This window comes from Acipenser ruthenus, chromosome 6 (genome assembly GCF_902713425.1).
Source record: "Acipenser ruthenus chromosome 6, fAciRut3.2 maternal haplotype, whole genome shotgun sequence".
Taxonomy (NCBI): domain Eukaryota; kingdom Metazoa; phylum Chordata; class Actinopteri; order Acipenseriformes; family Acipenseridae; genus Acipenser; species Acipenser ruthenus.
The window spans coordinates 2,158,417-2,181,203 of record NC_081194.1 but is presented as its reverse complement, the minus strand read 5'-3'; the positions used below and the strand labels follow the sequence as shown (position 1 = coordinate 2,181,203).

General features: G+C 41.2%; 1 protein-coding gene across 1 annotated transcript in view; it reads right to left on the bottom strand.

Annotated features, from left to right (window-relative positions):
- The window catches only part of LOC117411020 (protein kinase C epsilon type), a 171,778-nt gene extending 150,794 nt beyond the window's left edge, over positions 1–20,984 (bottom strand). The window contains exon 1 of the mRNA XM_059024824.1: positions 19,736–20,984. Coding sequence (XP_058880807.1) covers positions 19,736–20,083 — 348 coding nt within the window. The 5' untranslated portion in view covers positions 20,084–20,984. The remainder of the gene's footprint in view (positions 1–19,735) is intronic.
- Positions 20,985–22,787: the final 1,803 nt, after the last annotated feature.

Genomic DNA, 22,787 nt, shown 5'->3' with positions numbered 1-22,787 from the left:
AATTAAGAAAGTTACTAACTCTCACTCTGTTCCTTTACCGGGTTGTAGCAATAACGTGCCAAATAAAACAGAGCGATTTTCCCCTCATTAAAACAATTAACCCAAGCAGTGCTGCAGTTTAGACTAAAGAACCCACTTCCTGCCTTGGAACAACCACGACCTAGTTGTATTGTCTCCAACATATTCTTACCAATAAAAACGGTACATTACAGAGGTTGAAACACACACTAGTCCAGCACCCAAACTGGCTTTTAAACTCCCCTTGTCCAGGTATATTATTGAAATGGGCAGGCGCCAGGAGTTTGAACAATCAGAACCCTGCTGAATCTGCTCTGAATTAACTGATCATGCCACTACAATGGAGGAACAATTTACTTAACAACACACTTCTGAATCCGGGTCATTTTAAAGTAATATACTTAATTTAAGGCAATTCAGAAACCCAGGACAGTGCAACATTCTGTTGGTAGACATTACTCGGGGAGGTGGGAGTAAAGGCCTTACATATTACAGGGAATGGTCACAGAAATTATTTAACTATTAAGTCAGACCACGAAATGATGTTTCATGAATATTTATAACAGAATGACTATAACTTTTTACAACTGTGTTGTAATTTCTTTTTTATGACTGCTTGTGAAAGATGACAAGTGATGTTTCCCAGAAGTGTAGCCAAGAACTCCTCGATAGATATCTGATACAGAACAGCCACAAGACATGCTATACATGGCACCCAACCAGCATGCCGCACACCAGCAGCAGGGGATCCTACTGGCTCGGAATCCCCCCTTGAAGGGGTCAAGCAAAATGGAGGACTTTTATTTAACAAAAATAAAGCCAATCAATTGTTGTTGTTGTTGTTGTTTTATATATATAAATAACAACATGTTTTACATTCTAACTGAGCTCTCAATTACTTAACCAGACCCTTAATTGAACTAATAATTTGCTTAATTAGACCTTTTTACTTGTTTTCAGCTCTTAAACAGTTGCAGTTCAAGTTACTTATAAACTGTTATCGCTAACTTGAAATCTGCAACTGTTCAAGAGCTGAAAACAAGTAAAACTATCTAATTAAGCACATTATCAGTTCAATGAAGGATCTAGTTCAGTAATTGCGAGCTCAGTTAGAATGTAAACCAGCAGACACAGGGGGTCCCCAGGACCAGGGTTGGGAAGCAGTGATCTACAGGACTGAACAGATAGGCCAGGTGCAGCCTGTTATACACACATGCATCATTGAAACCAAATTGAATAATTAATGAATTGATTAGACCACCAGTCAAGGGCCACAGCTTTCGCCATTCCATCCACATCCTCACATGGAAATTGCATTTAAATCAAGGCTCAAACGTAACCCTTTCCTGGGGTCAGTTATACATAATTAAATTTGAATATAAAGATGATACTGTTCTTGATGTAGCTGGTGGAATTACTCTGCACATTTCTACTGTAGAATATGGGAGTGAATGAGAACAATCATCAGTACAAGATAAATAAGCTATTTACATAAAATACCCCCCACAGAATAAACACTGTGTGCATGTGGGATGTTTCACCCAGTCACACCCCACACTGAAGCTAGTTCACTAGTTATCTCATCTCTAAGTGCTGCTGAATGGGTTCATTACTTAGTAGTTTTCTAATGAACATTTAATACAGTGCGTCAATGGAATCCATCATTAATATTAATGAAGCGATACTTGTAATACAAAACATGCAGATTAGCTTTTTTAAACAATTAACTAATGGCTACCGAGATACATACTGCACACTGCTGAACAACTGGTAGCAGATCACAAGTGTATGAAATTGCCTGGAGGTGATTGATGCTTCAATACTTACAACTTCAGTTCTATCCTGACAGTTTAGTACATGATGTGCCATTGTCCTCATTTGAGGACAGGCTACCTTGTAATTGTTTGGAGCATTTTTAACGGGCATAGACCTGTTATTTACATGTTCTCTTTAACTATATTGTTATGATAACTTACTCTAATTTTAATAAGTCTAAATGTAACGGTTCATTCTGCAAATATAGCCCTTCAGATGCTTTTATGACACTGCCATATAAATTAGAAACTGAAGATTAAAAATGATACATTTCTTGGTGTTTTCCTCCCCACAGTGATGATAAAGCTCCATTTTCTATGTGTTGAGCTTCAGAGCCGGCGTGAGATTTCACTGGTCTGATTACTGGTCTAACTTGATAACATTTTAAAAAAGGACACAGCAGTTTATAGCTAAAATATTGATTTAGAACAGTGGTTCTCAAACTCGGTCCTGGAGACCCCCTGTGGCTGCTGGTTTTCATTCCAACTGAGCTCTCAATTACTTAACTAGACCTTTAATTTTTATTAATTTGCTTAATTAGACCTATTTAATTGTTTTTTGTTCCTAAAAAGTTGCAGAGTTCAAGTTACTTATAAAATGTTATAGCTAACGTGAAATCTACAACTGTTTCAGAGCTGAAAACAAGTAAAAATGTCTAATTAAGCAAATAGTTAATTTAAGGGTCTAGTTCAGTAACTGAGAGCTCAGTTGGAATGAAAACCAGCAGACACAGGGGGTCCCCAGGACCGAATTTGAGAAGGCCTGATTTAGAATGTATCAAATTACATCAATACAGCTTGTGTTCTGATTTTTGTCAAAAACAATTTTATTTGGTACTTAATGGGTTAAAACACTTACAAACAAGAAGATAACTCAAGTGTGGGATTTCTGTAATGTTCCAGTATATACATGAGAGTTGCAAGATTTATTTTCCCATAATACAGTGAGTAAAAACTAAGAATTAGGCAAGGGTAATAAAGCATTCCTTTCAAACACATCTTGTCATCATTTACCAGAAAAAAAAAATTCTCTGGAAGTGCTTGGTCGCTTCAAATGCAATGGCCCATTTAACATTTATAACTTCCAGCTAAATATGAAGCACATAGCCAGACCTCACACCACCACTACATTTCTGTATTGCTTTTCTCATGCAAACGTCTAACACCAAGATAAGTGATGAACTCTATCACGTACAAAACCACATCAACCTTAAAATCGGATTTCTTAATAAGTCATTGCCATCCCATACATACTGCATGGATCAAGTAAGACTTTTATGAAACAGGACATACAGAAGTCCACTTAAATTACCCATTGCAATCACAATATTTTAATTGTCAACATTTGTGGAGAAAATTTGTTATTTACAGAATTTCTAATGCCCTCCATATACTGCAATATAAAAGTACAGTAAGACAGTGAAACAGAATATTGTCCTGCGGTTGTTAAAACAGATGTGGTTACATCAATGACCAATGAGTCAGAGGCGCAGTTCTCAAACATCTGACTGACTGTGTGACCACTGGCTTCAGAAGAACAGAATAAGAATAAGACCATTCACTACTATTTAGCACGGAGGCACATGCCAGCGTGCCAACTTGATGGTACTGTGGCCATAAACCAGATAGTGTACTTTAATAAGCTAGCTATGTTTATCAAAGCGTATCACTCATGTTACATGTCAAATAAGGGACACTCTGTAGTCCACTGAGTTGCTTCTTATATTGTGCAACTATAATACGGATGTATTTCTATACATTTCTAATTTCTATGAAGAATACATATTGACGTATCAAAACTGCAAAACAAACAAAGGCTGTGAATTATATTTAGGGCTTCTGATTTTCATTTTTAACCGATAAAACCCAATAAAACACCCCTGATACAAAAAAATGAAATCGCTGTATGTACAATAAACACCGGAAAAACACTGGGCATGGTTACTCTATTCACGTTGACTTGACCCCTTTCCCTGTGAAAAAATGTATTAAATAACCTGGATTAAAATTCCCAGTGCAGCTGGGCAATGTCTCTCCTTCATGACTTGTATCTTGCATTGATTCGTTCTGAATACTTTATACCCACTCCAACTACTGAGTCCCAGCAAATTCGTCAGTTACTATTGTGCTGGATCACCTTTGCTTTGTCAATGACGATTGCTAGGGCGACTTGTGTATTGTGCTGGATCACCTTGGCTGCGTTCCTAAATTCAACGCTGAGAAGCAAAAACTCTCAAAATCGTTCCTAAATTCACCATTGAGAGCTAACGACGCGCAGCGTTGGCTCAACAGTGACTCAACGAACTCACCGACTTTCAGAGCTGGTGAGCTACTCAACAGAAAGACGACGACATCCACAACCGCGATCAAGCTGCTATATAAAAATTATGAATGGGATTTAAAAGGTAGACACTGATACTGCAATCCGCCTTCAAAACGGTAATTGTTAATATACACACACACACATATAAATGTATGTATTATTGTATAACAAATAAAACACAGCAAATATGACAACATAACTACAACCTACTTTACATATATATATATATATATATATATATATATATATATATATATAGTAAAGTAATGCAGCATATTTAATACAAACTTGTATTTAAGATTGTGTAATATTCTTTTTAGATTCCGAAGCTGCAGGCCGATATGCAGAATCGCTCATTTTACCAAAATTTTACCTTTCAGTTTAGGAATGCAACGTAGCGTTCCTAAATACCCAGAAGTGTTGTGATAATAGGGACGTTTTTGTTGAGTCAACGCTCAACAGTACCGTTGAATTTAGGTACGCACACCTTTGTCAATGACAGTTGCTAGGGCAACTTGTGTATTGTGCTGGATCACCTTTGCTTTGTCAATGACAGTTGCTAGGGCAACTTGTGTATTGTGCTGGATCACCTTTGCTTTGTCAATGACAGTTGCTAGGGGGACTTGTGTATTGTGCTGGATCACCTTTGCTTTGTCAATGACGGTTGCTAGGGCAACTTGTGTATTGTGCTGGATTACCTTTGCTTTGTCAATGACGGTTGCTAGGGCAACTTGTGTATTGTGCTGGATCACCTTTGCTTTGTCAATGACAGTTGCTAGGGGGACTTGTGTATTGTGCTGGATCACCTTTGCTTTGTCAATAACGGTTGCTAGGGCAACTTGTGTATTGTGCTGGATCACCTTTGCTTTGTCAATGACAGTTGCTAGGGGGACTTGTGTATTGTGCTGGATCACCTTTGCTTTGTCAATGACGGTTGCTAGGGCAACTTGTGTATTGTGCTGGATTACCTTTGCTTTGTCAATGACGGTTGCTAGGGCAACTTGTGTATTGTGCTGGATTACCTTTGCTTTGTCAATGACGGTTCCTAGGGGGACTTGTGAAAATGAAGTGTGGCACTTCAGAGATGCTCCCTGGTAATCATAAATAAATACATTGTTTAATAAATTAATTTTTCAAGTTTGAAAGCAGCATTCTGAGCGAGCAAAAGGCCAACCAGCTGCAAGGCCTGCTCGACGTTTAAACAATCCAGGTTTAAGACTACACATTGGTTGGCTAATGGTTTATTAACTGTGCCACCTCAGCTCGTGTATTATTTTAGTAATTTAGTCAAGGGGGGTTGGGAGTCTTCTCAGGAAAGTAACAAAGAGCTACTTTGCTTTGGCTCAGCTGCATTTCTCAGTCCAGTACAAACCAAAAAAAAAAAAAAACAGTGTAGCTCTTAGACAAATCATTTCCAACATCCTCTTGAAAGCCCTGATTTTATGAAATTCTATTAGTTTGTAATCATATTTGCTCTGCTGAAATGTGTTGAGCACTTGGAGAGGCTCTGGTCTTGCAAGGCTCTATATAAGTGCAATGTTGATGTTACTGTTGCTGTTGTTGATTTACTTGGAGATCCCTAAGCTGGATAGCTCCGTTGAGATGCAACACTACACCCTTCTTTACAGCTTCTGCAACAGTCCGACACAGGTACAGCATAGGACCTTTCTGAGGTGAACAATCCCATAGTAAAAAAGTTTAAGAAAACTGAACTTTTACTGCTAGCTTAATTCGACTACACAACATTCTTTTGTAGAGGTCAGCTGGTGCTTAGACTGTAAAACCTGAAATGCTATACAGTGCACATGTTGTTTATCATTCCTGGCACGCATTTAATACATCTGCTATCCAAAAGAACAATAAAAATGACCTAATTGTTTGTGAAGAACACTGTTATCCATTAGATCTAAGAACTTTTAGCCATCAGCAGTCAGTAATCCCTCTGCTGCTTCTTTCCTATGTTTCTTTCCCAGGACTAATCAAGGCTGTTTCTAGGTCATTTCTTAACCTGTCCACTATTCTTCTAATGAGGTATCTAGCTACTGTACCCAGGAATCCCAGCAGAATAGATGCTACCAAGTGACCAGTGGCTTCCTGACTGATTTTCCGCTCTGCTATGGTATGAACTGCTGGCAGTCCCACTGAAAAATGAACACACTCAATATTTGGGGATTAACAGTGATCAAAACAAGCAGACTGTTTAGCTGTAATGTTAATGCTCAAAAGAAGCAAGAATAAAGAAAGCAGGTACCAGTACTGAAGTGCTGCCAAATTCAACAGAAATCCAATACGGGATGCATTACCCTGGACTTAGAGGGAGTCTGTCTTTTATTCAGTGTCCTAATCTAACTGCTGTTTGCATGAAGGCTAAGAAAACCCGGAAAAACTGAATATAAAATGATTGCTATGGACTTATACTGTATATAGAGTGCAAAGCCACAATAAGTAGAAAAGTATTTGAAATACTTTTAGCAGCAGACTTCCTCCTAGCCTGTGTGATTCAGTGTTCATGCACAACGAGACAGAACCTGGCGAAAAAAACAGACGTCTCGGAATGTCTGTGAATGAGGTGTTTTGATTGGCTGATTGATTCAGAATTGAGAAGGTGCAGGATGTTCTGGGGTTCTATCTCAGGCTCACATGCTTTTCCTTTTTAAATCAGCTGGATTTCACTTGGTTGAATGGACGAGGTCCAGCTAAAAGCAGTGCTCTCAAGCCACTGCTGAATTTGGCTGCAGGATTAGCAATCAAAGTGAAACCAGTACACTAACTTGATATTAATTAAATCTGCAGTGGATAGTGATCAGTTAGCCATTGTAGTGCTCCCCCAGATTGCATCCCATTGCAAAAGAAGAAAACGGTACATGTAGCCAGAGATTCCAGCAGCTGCTGTGCACAGGCCTGTGCTGACCGAATAGAAACACCCAAAGCCTTGCTGATTTCCACTACATTTAAATTTAGCATTCTGATTGAATACACTATGTAACACAATTTTTGTTCCTGGGTAGTAAGTGTTATTTCCTAATTGCTTATGCCTCAAAAGAATAGAAAATGGCTATTATTCCCCACAGACTTTGCTTTTGTGACCAGGACAGTGATATTTTGAAATTTACCTATTTCCAATGAGAAAACAGGCAAATAAAGTCAGAAAAAAACAACATATGAATCCAAATTAACATGTATTTATACTAAAGTAATACAAAAATGACTACAAAAGATTTAGAAGTGAGTAGTTTTTCGAGATTTACGATTATACTGTAAATCACTTTCACGAATCAGCCCCCAAATGTAGTCTCCCATCATGTTCTCGTGAAATTGTCATCTGGATCTAAAACGTCTTCCTAGCTCTCTGACTTGCTGCTCTCTTCTAAAGACGGCTGCTCTCTCTCCGGAGGAGTGGGTACGGGGAGCTCATGGCAGTGTGGCACCGGGGCGATGGATGAAGGAAGGTCCGGATACGTGTCTCTGTAAGTCGCCTTGGATAAAGGCGTCTGCTAAATAAACAAATAATAATAATAATAATAATAATACGTGATAGCAGGTGCATTCTTGCCAGTCCGACGTTTGGAAGGGTCCACCATGCAGAAGTAGCAGTTGCTTGAGTGGTCAGTGGGTTCCAGCCAAATTCTTGGGATAGCGAACTTCATGGCTCTCTTTTCCCCTCTGTACCATCCTACAAAAGTACATTTATTTCACCCATGACTAATGTGTAAGAGATTCTTGCAACATTTTTCATATATGATATATTTTTTCAATAACATTGAAAATTGTAAAACATTTTAAAATTAAAAACTTTTACAATTTTAAAACTTTTAACAAATTTTATAACATAAAATTCCGAGCAACAACTTACCTTCCAGAGTTTTTTTGCAGTGCTCGCAGGTGAAATGAGGTGCCCAGGGTTTGTCTTGATCCCCGACAGGCATGCCGAAATATGCCTTGTAGGCCTCACACATCTCAGCAGATGCTTCCACGGAGTACTTTTTCGCTCTTGTCTTGATAAATTGGCCGCAGACATAGCAAAATGCGTCTGCCGGATGCTTGCAGCCTCTTGATGCCATCTCAGAAAAATGCAGATATGTATCCACTTAGGCAGCTGGAACTAAACTGAACTGGTGGGCTTAAGGCCCCTGTATTTATACTACTATTTATATTACTGGAAAGTTCTAGAAGTTACTCCAAGTTTACTCAGCACTGAATCTATCTGGAATGTTCTGGAAAATAGGTAGATTTCAAAATATCACTGTCCTGGTCACAAAAGCAAAGTTTGTGGGGAATAATAGCCATTTTCTATACTTTTGAGGCATAAGCAATTAGGAAATAACACTTACTACCCAGGAACCAAAAAAAAAAAAAAAATTGTTACACAGTGATATCAGTCTGTGTTAACACCAAAAGCAGACCACACCAGCACAACCCGTTTACTTATTAAATTCACATACCCTCAGCAAAGGGTAAAACTATAGAAAGAAAGAGGCACGCTGCCACAGACAGGAATGATCTTTTTATGCTTTACATTACTTTAAATAAATCTGTGGCTCTGCTACACATTTATTGGATTGCAAATGAACTGTTTATCACATGTAACTGTTTACAAGACCTACTGCACAGGATTATCAATGTCCAGCTCAAGTGGACCAAGGTGGGTTACTTGATCACTTATGTCAATGGCTGTAGTCAAATTATAATGTTGTACGAAAGTCCTGTAAACAAGCATTAAAACGATACCAGTGTTATCTATCTAGGCCGATCTTCCCCGTAGATATCATGAGTTTCACAGCTCTTCTTCTGCAGCCCCACAGCTCTTCTTCTTCAGCCCCCCACAAAGCCTACCCTGTCCTCCACCACATGTGCTTTATGCATCAGCAAACATAAATGTCTAGGATTTGTGTCGCTTGAGCTGGAATGACCCCCGATTCAAGCAGGACCGTTTCTGATCCCTAGATGCTGTGAAATAAAAGACCACCCTGAAGGAGGACTTGGACCTGAATCCTCAGGACTTCGCCTTGAGTCTTCAAATACCAAATCTGACAGCATTGCTGATACATAGAAACCATCTCCAAGCTAAGCACAAAGAGTGATATATGACATGTCCAGGTTGTGTTATACAGCAGCATTGGGGCAGTCTATACCCAGCACCTATACCCATCAGATCTTAACTCAGCCAGCAGGTAACGATTCCCTCGTTGGACACGCAAGCCACCGCAATCGAAATGCCTCTGCCTCTACTGAAACTTGCTGTGCCGGGATGCCAAACCCGTAAAAGACAACAAGAACAGCTTTGTGAGCTTGTTTTGTCCTTTTCTTTTCAAAGCACTAAAACATGTGTCTTTATTTATTATGAAAGGAACCAGCATGCAGCATTACTGTTTAAACTTTCTGCACCCGCCCCATGAGCACTGCAGAACTGACGTTTTGCTGTCTTTCTATAAAGACAGCTGTGTCCTCCGTAGTGCAGTTACTGCACTTCTGGTCTCAGATGCACCTGTGCCCCCAGACTGGGCTATCTTCTCCCTGGGCATATTGGGGGGGGGGGGGCACTTTTAAAGCAAGGCTGAAGAGGTTTTTGTTTTATTGCAGATGAAGACCAGCCGCCTAGAATGTACACCTGCCTGTCTTTAGAGGCCATCCTCATTGTAACATTGCCAGACTTGTTTTTCTCTGAATAAGCTCTGATAAACCGTGTGTCAATTATATCAATCCTTTTGCTGACTTTACAGCATCTGTTTTAATGATGTTTACAGTAGCAGACTGTAATACCACTGTTTTTTTAAATCCCAAGATTTATTGACCTGCTTATTAACATTTATTGACTCACTATTTTACAGTGCAAATAGGCCCACGTTTATAGTTTTGGCTTTATTAAGATCTGCCATGGTTAAGATAATTAAAAAAGACCCAGACGTGCTACAGTAAGGCTGTAGATGGGTAGTGTTATACGAATAATACACCAGCAGTACTGGTACAAGTTACATTAGTTTGAGAGAAAAAATAAAAAAAATAGCTTTCCAAAATAAATGTAATTCAATGAGAAGCACTTATAGCGACAGAAAGAATAACTATTTACAGTCCACTCCCACAAACTAACCAGTGCTGCAGGAACAATTCTTTCGGCTTGTGGTTGAGCTGTAAGGCGTGTTTGTATGATCTGAACTGCTCTCGTGGTTTGCAATTGTTTCAGACTCACACCCACACTTTCCTGACCAGTGTGAGCGGCACATAATAAACGACTGTGTGTGTTTGTATGGCATGGTGTGAGAGACATGCCAATCCCAGCACCCAAGCCATCCACAGTTATTAAACAAAGCATGTCTTCATTCAGGATTTCAGCGGACCGTGCACGCAATGAGCAAACAGTCACAGCCACCACTGTGCAGGGACTGCAACGCAAGTGAAATAGTACGTTTCTATATTACTGCTCTGAGGAAAACAAGGGAGGGGTTATGCTCAGGAAATATTAATATGACATCAAAGCTGGGCATTAATTCAACACCACCTCCAGGGAGGATCTTGTACCAGGGTAAGGCTTCAAACCGGCAGAATACACAGTTATCCCTTGAATATCCACCCATCATATATCCACCCTAACTGTTTATCTGCCATGATCAACCTCTTCAGCACCATTTATTATTGAGCAGAGAAGATTAGTTCAGAGATTGTTGATCCTACCAAAGCTGTTGTACACTGTGTTGTATGTGCTCTGTGCGCTGCCATTGCTGCTAGTGTCACGTGAGCTGTTCAGTGTGTTGATATGTAAATAAATCCTGTTCGCCTGCGGGGTGTATCAACTTCAACCTCCGTCTCGATCTCCTGTCTGTCACTCAGCAGTGAATGCACGCACCCACACTGCAGACGGCTACCCTGTCACAAGCATTAATACCCTGTACCTTTCTAAACAAGGGATTTAGGGGAGCTCCCTAATAAAAAATGAATCTCAAAACAGTAACTGTGTGAATATAGTAATTATTACAGCTGTGTATAATGGTATTTAAAACAGGATTCATTCATCTGACTTTTTACATATCCGCCCTTACTCTGGTACCTCCGCAGTCGGATATGTGACGGATTACTGTACTTGCATAATTACTACTGCAGCTAGTTCAAACTGAAACAATGCAGTGTGTAAGGCAACATTCCCAAATATTTCCTAAATGGGGTATACCTTCCCATCAAATATTTTATTCAGAATCATGGGTTCGGATTATTGATCCCTGTTAATTGATAAATTTGCTGCTTCGTGTAGAGAATCATTCAACATCAACAAAGCATTGGTACTGTACAACGAAGCAAAACAAGCTGTCGCTATTTTATTCAATAAGACGGTATCAAATATACTGTACCTTGGATTGTCTGTGTAAACTATGCCTGTGCTTGACTCATACAGTAGTATGTATTACATCAACAATTAAAATAAAAAACAATGCTATTGTAGTGGATTTGAATGCCAATTTTCCAGGCCTTAGATACAATACATACAGTAAAGTGCAAAGAAGGACCCTCAATAATCTGCTGCCCCCTCCCACTCCCAGACCCACAATCCACCTGTTCATGGCACTGAAGGTCAAGCAAACCTGGAAAAGCCCCCAGTGAATGCATGTGAAAGATGAGAATCAATGCTTTTTAGCACCGGCTATAAATTCTGAAAAGGGTCATTCTGCCCACAGAGACGGCTGCAGCATCTGTGTTCAATTCCCTCGCTCTCGTCTGTGTGCCTTTCTAGAACAATTAAACTTTCAACAAGTAATCTAGAAAAAAAGGACAAAAACGCCACACTTCTTTATTTCTCCCCTTAGGTTTAGGAATCAGCAAGTTGCTGGAGTTTGATTACAAGAAAGTTACACTGAAGCTTCACATCCAGACCTATCAGTGATTAGATCAGTCCGATGGAGCGACATGGAGTACAATCTAATAGCCTGCAAACTCTGATTCTGCCACTCTTATGCTATTTTGCTTTTCTTGCTTTTTATTCAGTCTTTAATGTCCCTCAGCCCTGGTTTTTAGCTTCTGAAGCGGCGCTCCCTCGTGAAGTCTGCATGGTCGTTTGTTAATGTGCTCTTGAACTCGCTCTGGTTTTTAGCTTCTGAAGCGGCGCTCCCTCGTGAAGTCTGCGTGGTCGTTTGTTAATGTGCTCTTGAACTCGCTCTGGTTTTTAGCTTCTGAAGCGGCGCTCCCTCGTGAAGTCAGCGTGGTCGTTTGTTAACGTGCTCTTGAACTCGCTCTGGTTTTTAGCTTTTGAAGCGGCGCTCCCTCTTGAGGTCTGCGTGGTCGTTTGTTAATGTGCTCTTGAACTCGCTCTGGTTTTTTAGCTTCTGAAGCGGCGCTCCCTCGTGAAGTCTGCGTGGTCGTTTGTTAACGTGCTCTTGAACTCGCTCTGGTTTTTAGCTTCTGAAGCGGCGCTCCCTCTTGAGGTCTGCGTGGTCGTTTGTTAATGTGCTCTTGAACTCGCTCTGGTTTTTAGCTTCTGAAGCGGCGCTCCCTCGTGAGGTCTGCGTGGTCATTTGTTAATGTGCTCTTGAACTCGCTCTGGTTTTTAGCTTCTGAAGCGGCGCTCCCTCTTGAGGTCTGCGTGGTCGTTTGTTAATGTGCTCTTGAACTCGCTCTGGTTTTTTAGCTTCTGAAGCGGCGCTCCCTCATGAAGTCTGCGTGGTCGTTTGTTAATGTGCTCTTGAACTCGCTCTGGTTTTTAGCTTCTGAAGCGGCGCTCCCTCGTGAAGTCTGCATGGTCGTTTGTTAATGTGCTCTTGAACTCGCTCTGGTTTTTAGCTTCTGAAGCGGCGCTCCCTCGTGAAGTCTGCGTGGTCGTTTGTTAATGTGCTCTTGAACTCGCTCTGGTTTTTAGCTTCTGAAGCGGCGCTCCCTCGTGAAGTCAGCGTGGTCGTTTGTTAACGTGCTCTTGAACTCGCTCTGGTTTTTAGCTTTTGAAGCGGCGCTCCCTCTTGAGGTCTGCGTGGTCGTTTGTTAATGTGCTCTTGAACTCGCTCTGGTTTTTTAGCTTCTGAAGCGGCGCTCCCTCGTGAAGTCTGCGTGGTCGTTTGTTAACGTGCTCTTGAACTCGCTCTGGTTTTTAGCTTCTGAAGCGGCGCTCCCTCTTGAAGTCTGCGTGGTCATTTGTTAATGTGCTCTTGAACTCGCTCTGGTTTTTAGTTTCTGAAGCGGCGCTCCCTCATGAAGTCTGCGTGGTCGTTTGTTAATGTGCTCTTGAACTCGCTCTGGTTTTTAGCTTCTGAAGCGGCGCTCCCTCTTGAGGTCTGCGTGGTCGTTTGTTAATGTGCTCTTGAACTCGCTCTGGTTTTTAGCTTCTGAAGCGGCGCTCCCTCTTGAGGTCTGCGTGGTCGTTTGTTAATGTGCTCTTGAACTCGCTCTGGTTTTTAGCTTCTGAAGCGGCGCTCCCTCATGAAGTCTGCGTGGTCGTTTGTTAATGTGCTCTTGAACTCGCTCTGGTTTTTAGCTTCTGAAGCGGCGCTCCCTCTTGAGGTCTGCGTGGTCGTTTGTTAATGTGCTCTTGAACTCGCTCTGGTTTTTAGCTTCTGAAGCGGCGCTCCCTCGTGAAGTCAGCGTGGTCGTTTGTTAATGTGCTCTTGAACTCGCTCTGGTTTTTTAGCTTCTGAAGCGGTGCTCCCTCGTGAAGTCTGCGTGGTCGTTTGTTAATGTGCTCTTGAACTCGCTCTGGTTTTTTAGCTTCTGAAGCGGTGCTCCCTCGTGAAGTCTGCGTGGTCGTTTGTTAATGTGCTCTTGAACTCGCTCTGGTTTTTAGCTTCTGAAGCGGCGCTCCCTCGTGAAGTCAGCGTGGTCGTTTGTTAACGTGCTCTTGAACTCGCTCTGGTTTTTAGTTTCTGAAGCGGCGCTCCCTCGTGAAGTCTGCGTGGTCGTTTGTTAATGTGCTCTTGAACTCGCTCTGGTTTTTAGTTTCTGAAGCGGCGCTCCCTCGTGAAGTCAGCGTGGTCGTTTGTTAACGTGCTCTTGAACTCGCTCTGGTTTTTAGCTTCTGAAGCGGCGCTCCCTCGTGAAGTCAGCGTGGTCATTTGTTAATGTGCTCTTGAACTCGCTCTGGTTTTTAGTTTCTGAAGCGGTGCTCCCTCTTGAAGTCTGCACGGCCGTTAGTTTCCATGTTTCTGTTGTTTTCTTTTTTTAATTGAAAAAGAATGCAGCCGTTAACCACAGAAGAGGAATCGCTTGGCCAGTAAAGCACAATGCCAGCCAGATGGCCTCATTCTTCACCTTGCTTTTTACGCATACAGTACAGCACTTTTTTTCTTGCAAGGAGGTTTCTCAAACTTGCATTCAGAACAATAAAACGCATTTTCATTTCTAACAGAAGTCACTTCAGCTGCTAGTCCCCAGGCTGGATTCAAAGCCTGCATCCTAGACAAGGTCGTTTGCACAGTGTCTCCCAGCACACCTCTACCTGGTATCCTAGAAAAGGTCATTCGCAGTGTCTCCCAGCACACCTCTACCTGGCATCCTAGACAAGGTCGTTCGCACAGTGTCTCCCAGCACAACTCTACCTGGTATCCTAGACAAGGTCGTTCACACAGTGCCTCCCAGCACACCTCTCCCTGGTATCCTAGACAATTTTTTCCCATTGCTTTATGTAGGGAAAAATGGCATCCTCATATGAGGCTATCATTCCATATGTCCCCATATATACAAATACTAGAAGAGAGTTTGTGTACCCGTCCACATAATGAGGTCTCCATGCATGAAAGGGTTAGTGTTATACATTACACTGTAAGTCTTTTCTGTTTTCCTATCAGGCTAATTTTCCTTTTCACTTGAGCTCAAGTTCCCAGCTTCATTTTCTCATTGGCAACTTGGTGGGCAGCTCAGGCTAACAGAGGAGGCAGGGCGCCAGGTAAGAAGATCATGTTGCAAAGCTGGGTGTCCTACTTCTAGAGCAGGTTAATAACTAGGTAAGTGATAATGCTGCAGAGAGACAGGGATATACAGTAGTCAATCCAAGATCCGAGATACAATACAATTCAATTGAACAGGGTTGGGATCAATTCCTTTTTTTCAATACCAATTCAATTTCCAATTCCCTTTTAAAATCAATTCCCAATTCCAATTCCAGTTCCTTTGAAGGAATTGGAATTTCTATTTTAGATAATAGTCTTAAGTAATAAAAAGTCAAGCATTGAATTGACACCAGAACTGGCAGAAGGCACAGGTGTCGTTGTCCATCCATCAACAGTCCAAAGCACCTTTGACTATTGTTCCATAGTCTAATTTATGTGTTCTTGTGCATATTTGAGCCTTTTAGTCTTGTTCCCCTTTCTTAAAAAAGAGGTATTCTTACTGCAACACATCCTTTAAATCCTGATTTCAAGAGTGACCTTCATACTGTTGATTTGATGGACAACGACACCTGTGCCTTCTGCCAGTTCTGTTGTCAATCAATGCTTGTCTTCTTTCTATTCCTTAAGGATATTATCTTCAAGTATTGCTCATCCTTGTTAGACAGAGTTTTGGGTCTTCCAGTCCTGGGTATGTCAATTACAGATGATGTTTCTTCGGATATCCACACCTTGAAAATCGAGTGATGCAAGCTATTTCACTCAATGTTTTTCTGTCTTTATGCAAGTCAAGGTTGTTATAATAGTAGAAAACACCAGTGGAGGCTTTTGAGTAAATTGTTGATGCTCATAATGCATCAGAGTAGAAAAATGCAACATGTCTAAGACTTTTCCACAGCAGTATATATGAGAAAGATATTTCTGTACAGCCTGCCTTTGTCTTTAAGGAAGTGTCTCCCTTTTGTGGTTTCAAAGATTATTATACAGAGGAATCTGCCCATGACCCATGTTCCCTTGCGAACTAGAACTTGAGTCTGGGAACAGAAGCACTGGTTCAGAGATTCTACTGCACACCTGTACAGCAGATCAGAGATTCTACTGCGCACCTGTATAGCAGATCAGAGATTCTACTGCGCACCTGTACAGCAGATCAGAGATTCTACTGCGCACTTGTACAGCAGATCAGAGATTCTACTGCGCACCTGTATAGCAGATCAGAGATTCTACTGCGCACCTGTACAGCAGATCAGAGATTCTACTGCGCACCTGTATAGCAGATCAGAGATTCTACTGCGCACCTGTATAGCAGATCAGAGATTCTACTGCGCACCTGTACAGCAGATCAGAGATTCTACTGCGCACCTGTATAGCAGATCAGAGATTCTACTGCGCACCTGTATAGCAGAACAGAGATTCTACTGCGCACCTGTACAGCAGAACAGAGATTCTACTGCGCACCTGTACAGCAGAACAGGAGGCACATCATTGGCAGAACAGAGGTTCAGTCAACCAACAGAAACCAACATAGACCAACGTTCAAAACAATGAAGACAGCGTTTGTCATGCCTAAAGGTATAATAACCAAGTCACTATCCAACTTGACTGAAAGAATCACAAAACACAGCTGTGTACCGGGTATGAACCCAATATCTCAAAGAGTTTGGTCTTTATCATCTGGAAAACACAGTCACAACCCAGGGTGGCAGCGTTACAGGCCAAGGACTATCGGTAATAAAAAAAGCCGCCAACCGCAGTGATTTGATTTAATAGCAAGTACAGTAAGTCTGCAGGAAGCGGTGGCCATGGAGTTAATCCATGTGCATCCTCACTGCCTGCACTCAGTGCAGATGAAGAACCCTGATTGCAGCCTCCTGCTTTACATCAAATACAGAAAGCAGAATGGAGAGAGCATCAATATACAGATGTCTCCTTTTCACAGCAATCATCTCATTGTGAATCTTAAAGTGCAGTGCCTGGCCCTCATATGGTAGCGTACTGCACCAACATCAAACCAGTAAGCATTGAGGCTCCCCTCCCAGTAATGAACAGTGAAAGTGAAGGATGCTACAGGCCTTTGTAGCATAACCTGCACCTAATAAGTATTACAGATGCATAACTTACTGTCTGCCTCATGGAGTGCTGATAATGAAGGGGGATTTGAACTCCCCAACACTGTGCAAGTGCTGCCTAACAGGAATGCTTTCAATAGACTGCATGGCAGCTTGCTTATGTGTCTCCTGGGTCTGGTGATGAATTATGTCACAAAGGCTAAATATTACAGTCAATTAAACACATCAGGAGGGCTCTTTACAATTGGTACACTCAAAAACAGATATTGTTTTGCACATTTAATTACATTATTAAGAGCAACATGTCAGACACTAGCTATTAAACAACAAAACAGCGATATGGGGTGAACTCCAGACCCCTGCTTTGTGTGACTGTCTGAGGGCATTGAGGCTGCAAAGCTATGAGCCAATGTTTAACGCTTTTGTCTAACCCAGTTAAACTAACACACAGTGCATGTTCACTAAACAAAGCAACCTATTGGATAATTTATATTTTACATACTTTTTATTATTTTATTTTATTAAATTTCCTGTAAAATTGTAATTGTATAATTAAAATACAACTTTCTCGTCTATTGTTTCCTGAGTTATATAGTTCTTAGTTGAAGATGTGATTTATAACTATAGCTGCATGCAGAAGCAGAAGGGTGTCTATTTGACTCTAGAGACGCCGGTTTCACAAGCTTCCGCCCCTCCACCTGAAACTACTTTGGGGAACACAAACAAACTGGACTGTCAACAAACCAAAGTCTCCTTTCTGATAAAGTAGAGCACACAGAAGGTTGAACTATACATGAATGTTGTACACGTGATCATTTCAGAACTGTGGCATCTTGTTGCATAGCAACCATATCATACTAACACTCCGATTAGCATTAATCTTGGACTACCTAACGCTACCTCTCAAGGTCGTCCAAGATTAGTGCTAATCAGAGTTTGTGAAACCAGCCTGTGTGCAAATTCAGAGAAGTGCCACAGAAGCACTGGCACGGATGGGATGTGCTTATCAGAAGAGCAGCACAGAGAAGCATCCTCCCACAAAGATATCACATGCCTTATCTGCAAAGATCGATATCTGTAAGCCTACAGACATGCTGCAGCGAGACCGTTTTACACCAGCTTCCAGGAATGAAAAGATTACTCTAGCGCCGCACTGCAGTTCCAGCCGGCTCCAGTTTACAGCCAGCTTGTTCAGGCCCAGCTGAACTCAGTTAAGGAGACTTGAAGAGAAAGAGCTATGGCAGCCCTAGTCGTGCTCACACCCTGAGTGGCTTAAACTGCTCTCATTCCCATCGCTGTACAGCAGGGGTGGCCAACCCTGCTCCTGGAGAGCCACAGGGTCCTCTGGCTTTCATTCCACTGGCGTTCTCAATTACTTAATGGAACCAATTTTGTTCTTAATTGGTCAACACTAACATTGTTTTCCAGGTCTGTATACCTTACCATACCATGTCAATTTCATTTATATACTGTAGCTGAGTGCCCTTCACAAAAACATAACAAACCAAACAGGCTCTAAACTGCTCACGCGTAAAAGGCTAAATAAAATAAAAAATAAGCGCTGTCTCATCATTCCGAATAGAGTTCCACAGTGAAGGAGCTCGAGAGGTAAATGTCATCGCACAACAAGGTTTTTAACAGAGTTCTTAAAATGACTGTCTGATTTGCTCCATTCTTGCAGGCGTTTTTCTTTTAACAGCCCCCCACAGTATTGCATGAACACGCCTTTAATAATTCCCATCAGCCACACCTGGTACAAGGTCATTAGAAAACAGCAAGCGGAGCACTCTGCTTTCCTGACATGGGTTCTAGAGAGCAGCCTGTTATAATATCCACGCTGTTAAATAGACAGCAGGACAGAAGCATCATCCACTGTGCTAACAAACCTAAGCATGCCATATTACACTGTATTACACCAGCGCTAGAAATATCAGGACCTGATAATGATCTACAAGTCTGAAATGAGACAGGTGGGTAGAAAGTAGTTAGCCACTGGGCAAACATTACAAAAAGGGGTGTGACATTAGAACTGCAGAATGAGATTAACCCTGTAATGCCCAAATGAGAAAAGCTACTATATGCAACTAGATTGCGTTTCTTGTACAGACATTTTTTCTGGTTTGTGAGGCTAGGTAATAGAGGGGTGGCTTAGCATTGTATCATATGTGATACACAAATGGGGGTTGCAGGGTGAATTTACTGGACATTCTGTGCAATAGAATCAATGAACCTAATTAAATCACAAGTCATGTGGCAGTGAATGGTCAGGCTACTGCTATGACTCACCCGTGGCATGACGACATGAATTCACACAGCTGTGTCAAAAAATAAATCTTGGCTAGGTGTGCGGGTCCACTTGTGTGATGTGGTGTACGTTACGGCGTGGCTGCGTTAAATATGTGTCCTTACATAAGACGCTCCATTGTGTATGTCATTACCATGCTAGCGTTCGCCTCACGTACTTCAACATAGCACATGTGCGTTTGCTGGTAACTTCAACACATAAGACAAGCAATATCTGCTTATATCAGGTGGTCGCTCAAAACTAAATAACAGACACGGTTTAGCTTCAGCCCGAAGATCTTTTTTTCTTGAAAAATAAGAGACCTAAAGTACATTGCTAAGTGCCAATACTGTCTGCATCCAATGCCAAATAAAATAAAACACGTTTTACAGATCTATGTAAAAAAAAAAAAAAAAAGGAAGATGCAAGCATACCCAGTCCTCGAAGTGCCTGCTCCCGTTCTGCAGCAGGTCCTCAAACTGGATGATGCAGTTGGCCACGAAGTCGTCGTATCCGATAGGAGCATCGTGAAACACCGACAGTTCGATCTTTCTCCCAGCCCGGACCTCGGTGACAAACTCATCGTTCCAGGCGGGGCTGTTGGTCTTCTGTTTGGTCGATGTCTGCCCGACCCGCGACTCGTCCACATTCAGGGCGATATAAGTGTCCAAAAGAAACGTTTGGGTCCTCTGTCCCACAGCGTGCCTCAGTGACCAAGCAGTGGGCTTAAGGGCCAGAGCCTCACATATCTTGATCTTTAATAAACCATTAAAAACCACCATGATGATGGCTGATTTATGTAATTATTATTATTATTATTATTATTATTATGATGGGAAAATACAGCTGTATTCCTGGCGAGTTTTTTTTTTTTTTTTTTTGTATCCACTTTAGTTTTGTTGTATTTTATTTATGCACTATTAAATGCATCCTGAAATAAAAATAAATAAAAATAAAAAATAACTTGCCGCAGTCGGGAATAAGATTATTACAATGTTGTTTTGCTCTTGCGACACCCTGTGAATATATGAGGATTCTTGCCGTGTTTACAGCAGTCCTGTTTCACTCTGTATCATACACACACGCACAAATCAAATGCAAAACACTGTTCACAAACGCTCCCGGTCGATGATGCGTGTAAAGTAATTTTGTTGTTTGTTTTTGAGTTTTCCTCAGTTTGTATCATAAAGAAACCACAGCTGATCATGTAGAGAACGCAGAATTAACGGAACCATGGGGTTTTCTCACAAACACACAAATGCTACAGTGTAGCAAATAAAATAAAATAAAAATAAAAATAATAAATAAAAACAAAACAAAAACAACAAGCCTATTTTCTTTCACACTCTGTATAACAGAAAAAAAACCCAGAACGTTCCGAAAGCAGTACTTCTTCACGGGCGTTCGGGTGCTAAAATCCACCTCTTCCTCGTTTCAGCGATGGAACGAATCCAGGGTCCAGCTCGTTTGCGGTGCATGGGGACGCTTCTTCTCTCCTAGATCCAGCTGTTTGTTTGTTTTTTTGTTTTTTTAAATAATGTAACATGAAGAACAACAACCATTGGTCTGTGTCCCTGCAGCTTCCAGGCTGCTTGCTTGTGCTTACTGTTGCTACTGCTGTTGGTTTCCTGCACCCTGCCTCTTTTTCTGTAGTGTTGATGGAGGAAATGCGCAAAACACGTCAGTTTTTTTTTTTTTGTTTTTTTTTTTTTTTCTCAGAGCGCTTTCCTGCCTGGTGGGGGAGTTAGGCTGAGAACACGCATGGAGAAAACAAGGGGACCTGTCGATAACTGTAATACCACAGTGCGGTGAGCGAGTCTGAATGTGAGCTGAAAATAAAACTCATGTCGGTGTGTGTCAAAAGGGAGTGGTAGGAGGCGAGAGGTATGCATAACACCCCCCAACGCCACTGAGTGAATACAAAGCGCAGATTTTATTAAATTAAACTGTATTATTATTATTATTATTATTATTATTATTATTATTATAGATCCTGACTCGTAGTTAACGTCCTAGCAAGCGACATCGTTTCCAGTGCGTTGTGCAAGGGGATATTATTAATCACACCTGTAGAGTTTTGCACAGGATGACACAAGAAAACGTAACTTCAAATATGGAATCGGCTGCCTGTGTCCGGCTTTGACACACAGCTGTAAATCGTTTTATCTGCACACACAACACATGATTATTTTAAATCGTTTAATCTGCACACACAGAACACATGATTATTTACAAATCGATTTATTTGGCAGACGCCTTTATCCAGGGCGATTTAAAGGTGTAGAAGTCACAGTAACAAAATGTAAGCAAACTTGTGACAGTATTGAATTACAGTTTTTCTCGATTGCTTGAGCACATTTGTCCAGACAGAATTCACTTTTTCAAAACAATTAATACGCAGCCCCAAACTGAAACACGTTGGCCAAAATGACACATTTCATTTGCAAAATGCACTAAGACTCTCAAAACATTAAATACATGACACAAAGTCAACTACCTCCATCAAAACATACAACTTGTTATCTAATGAAAAGTTATTTCAATCAATCGATACACAATGGCCCAATAAATACTAACTACAACTATCAATATACCCTGACACGGTTAACCCTCTTTTATGTGTCTGTGCCATTTGTTGATACTATGATTATAGTATGTACCATAAAATGCAAGTAAACATATTATCACAGCATGGGCTGTATTCATCCTCTGCAGTGATTGCCAGACAACCGGCATTCATTGCGTCTAGGAGGGACATCTGGTCATGTGGACGCTAATCATAAACTTTCTACTTCCACGCAGAGAACATAAGAAGAACATCAGAAAGTTTACAAACGAGAGGAGGCCATTCGGCCCATTTTGCTCGTCTGGTTGTTAGTAGCTTATTGATCCCAGAATCTCATCAAGCAGCTTCTTGAAGGATCCCAGGGTGTCAGCTTCAACAACATTACTGGGGAGTTGGTTCCAGACCCTCACAATTCTCTGTGTAAAAAAGTGCCTCCTATCTTCTGTTCTGAATGCCCCTTTATCTAATCTCCATTTGTGACCCCTGGTTCTTGTTTCTTTGTTCAGGTCAAAAAAGTCCCCTGGGTCGACATTGTCAATACCTTTTAGAATTTTGAATGTTTGAATCAGATCGCCGCGTAGTCTTCTTTGTTTAAGACTGAATAGATTGAATTCTTTTAGCCTGTCTGCATACGACATGCCTTTTAAACCCGGGATAATTCTGGTTGCTCTTCTTTGCACTCTTTCTAGAGCGGCAATATCCTTTATGTAACGAGGTGACCAGAACTGAACACAATATTCTTGGTGAGGTCTTACTAATGCATTGCAAAGTTTTAACATTACTTCCCTTGATTTAAATTCAACACTTCTCACAATATATCCAAGCATCTTGTTGGCCTTTTTTTATAGCTTCCCCACATTGTCTAGATGAAGACATTTCTGAGTCAACATAAACTCCTAGGTCTTTTTCATAGTTCCCTT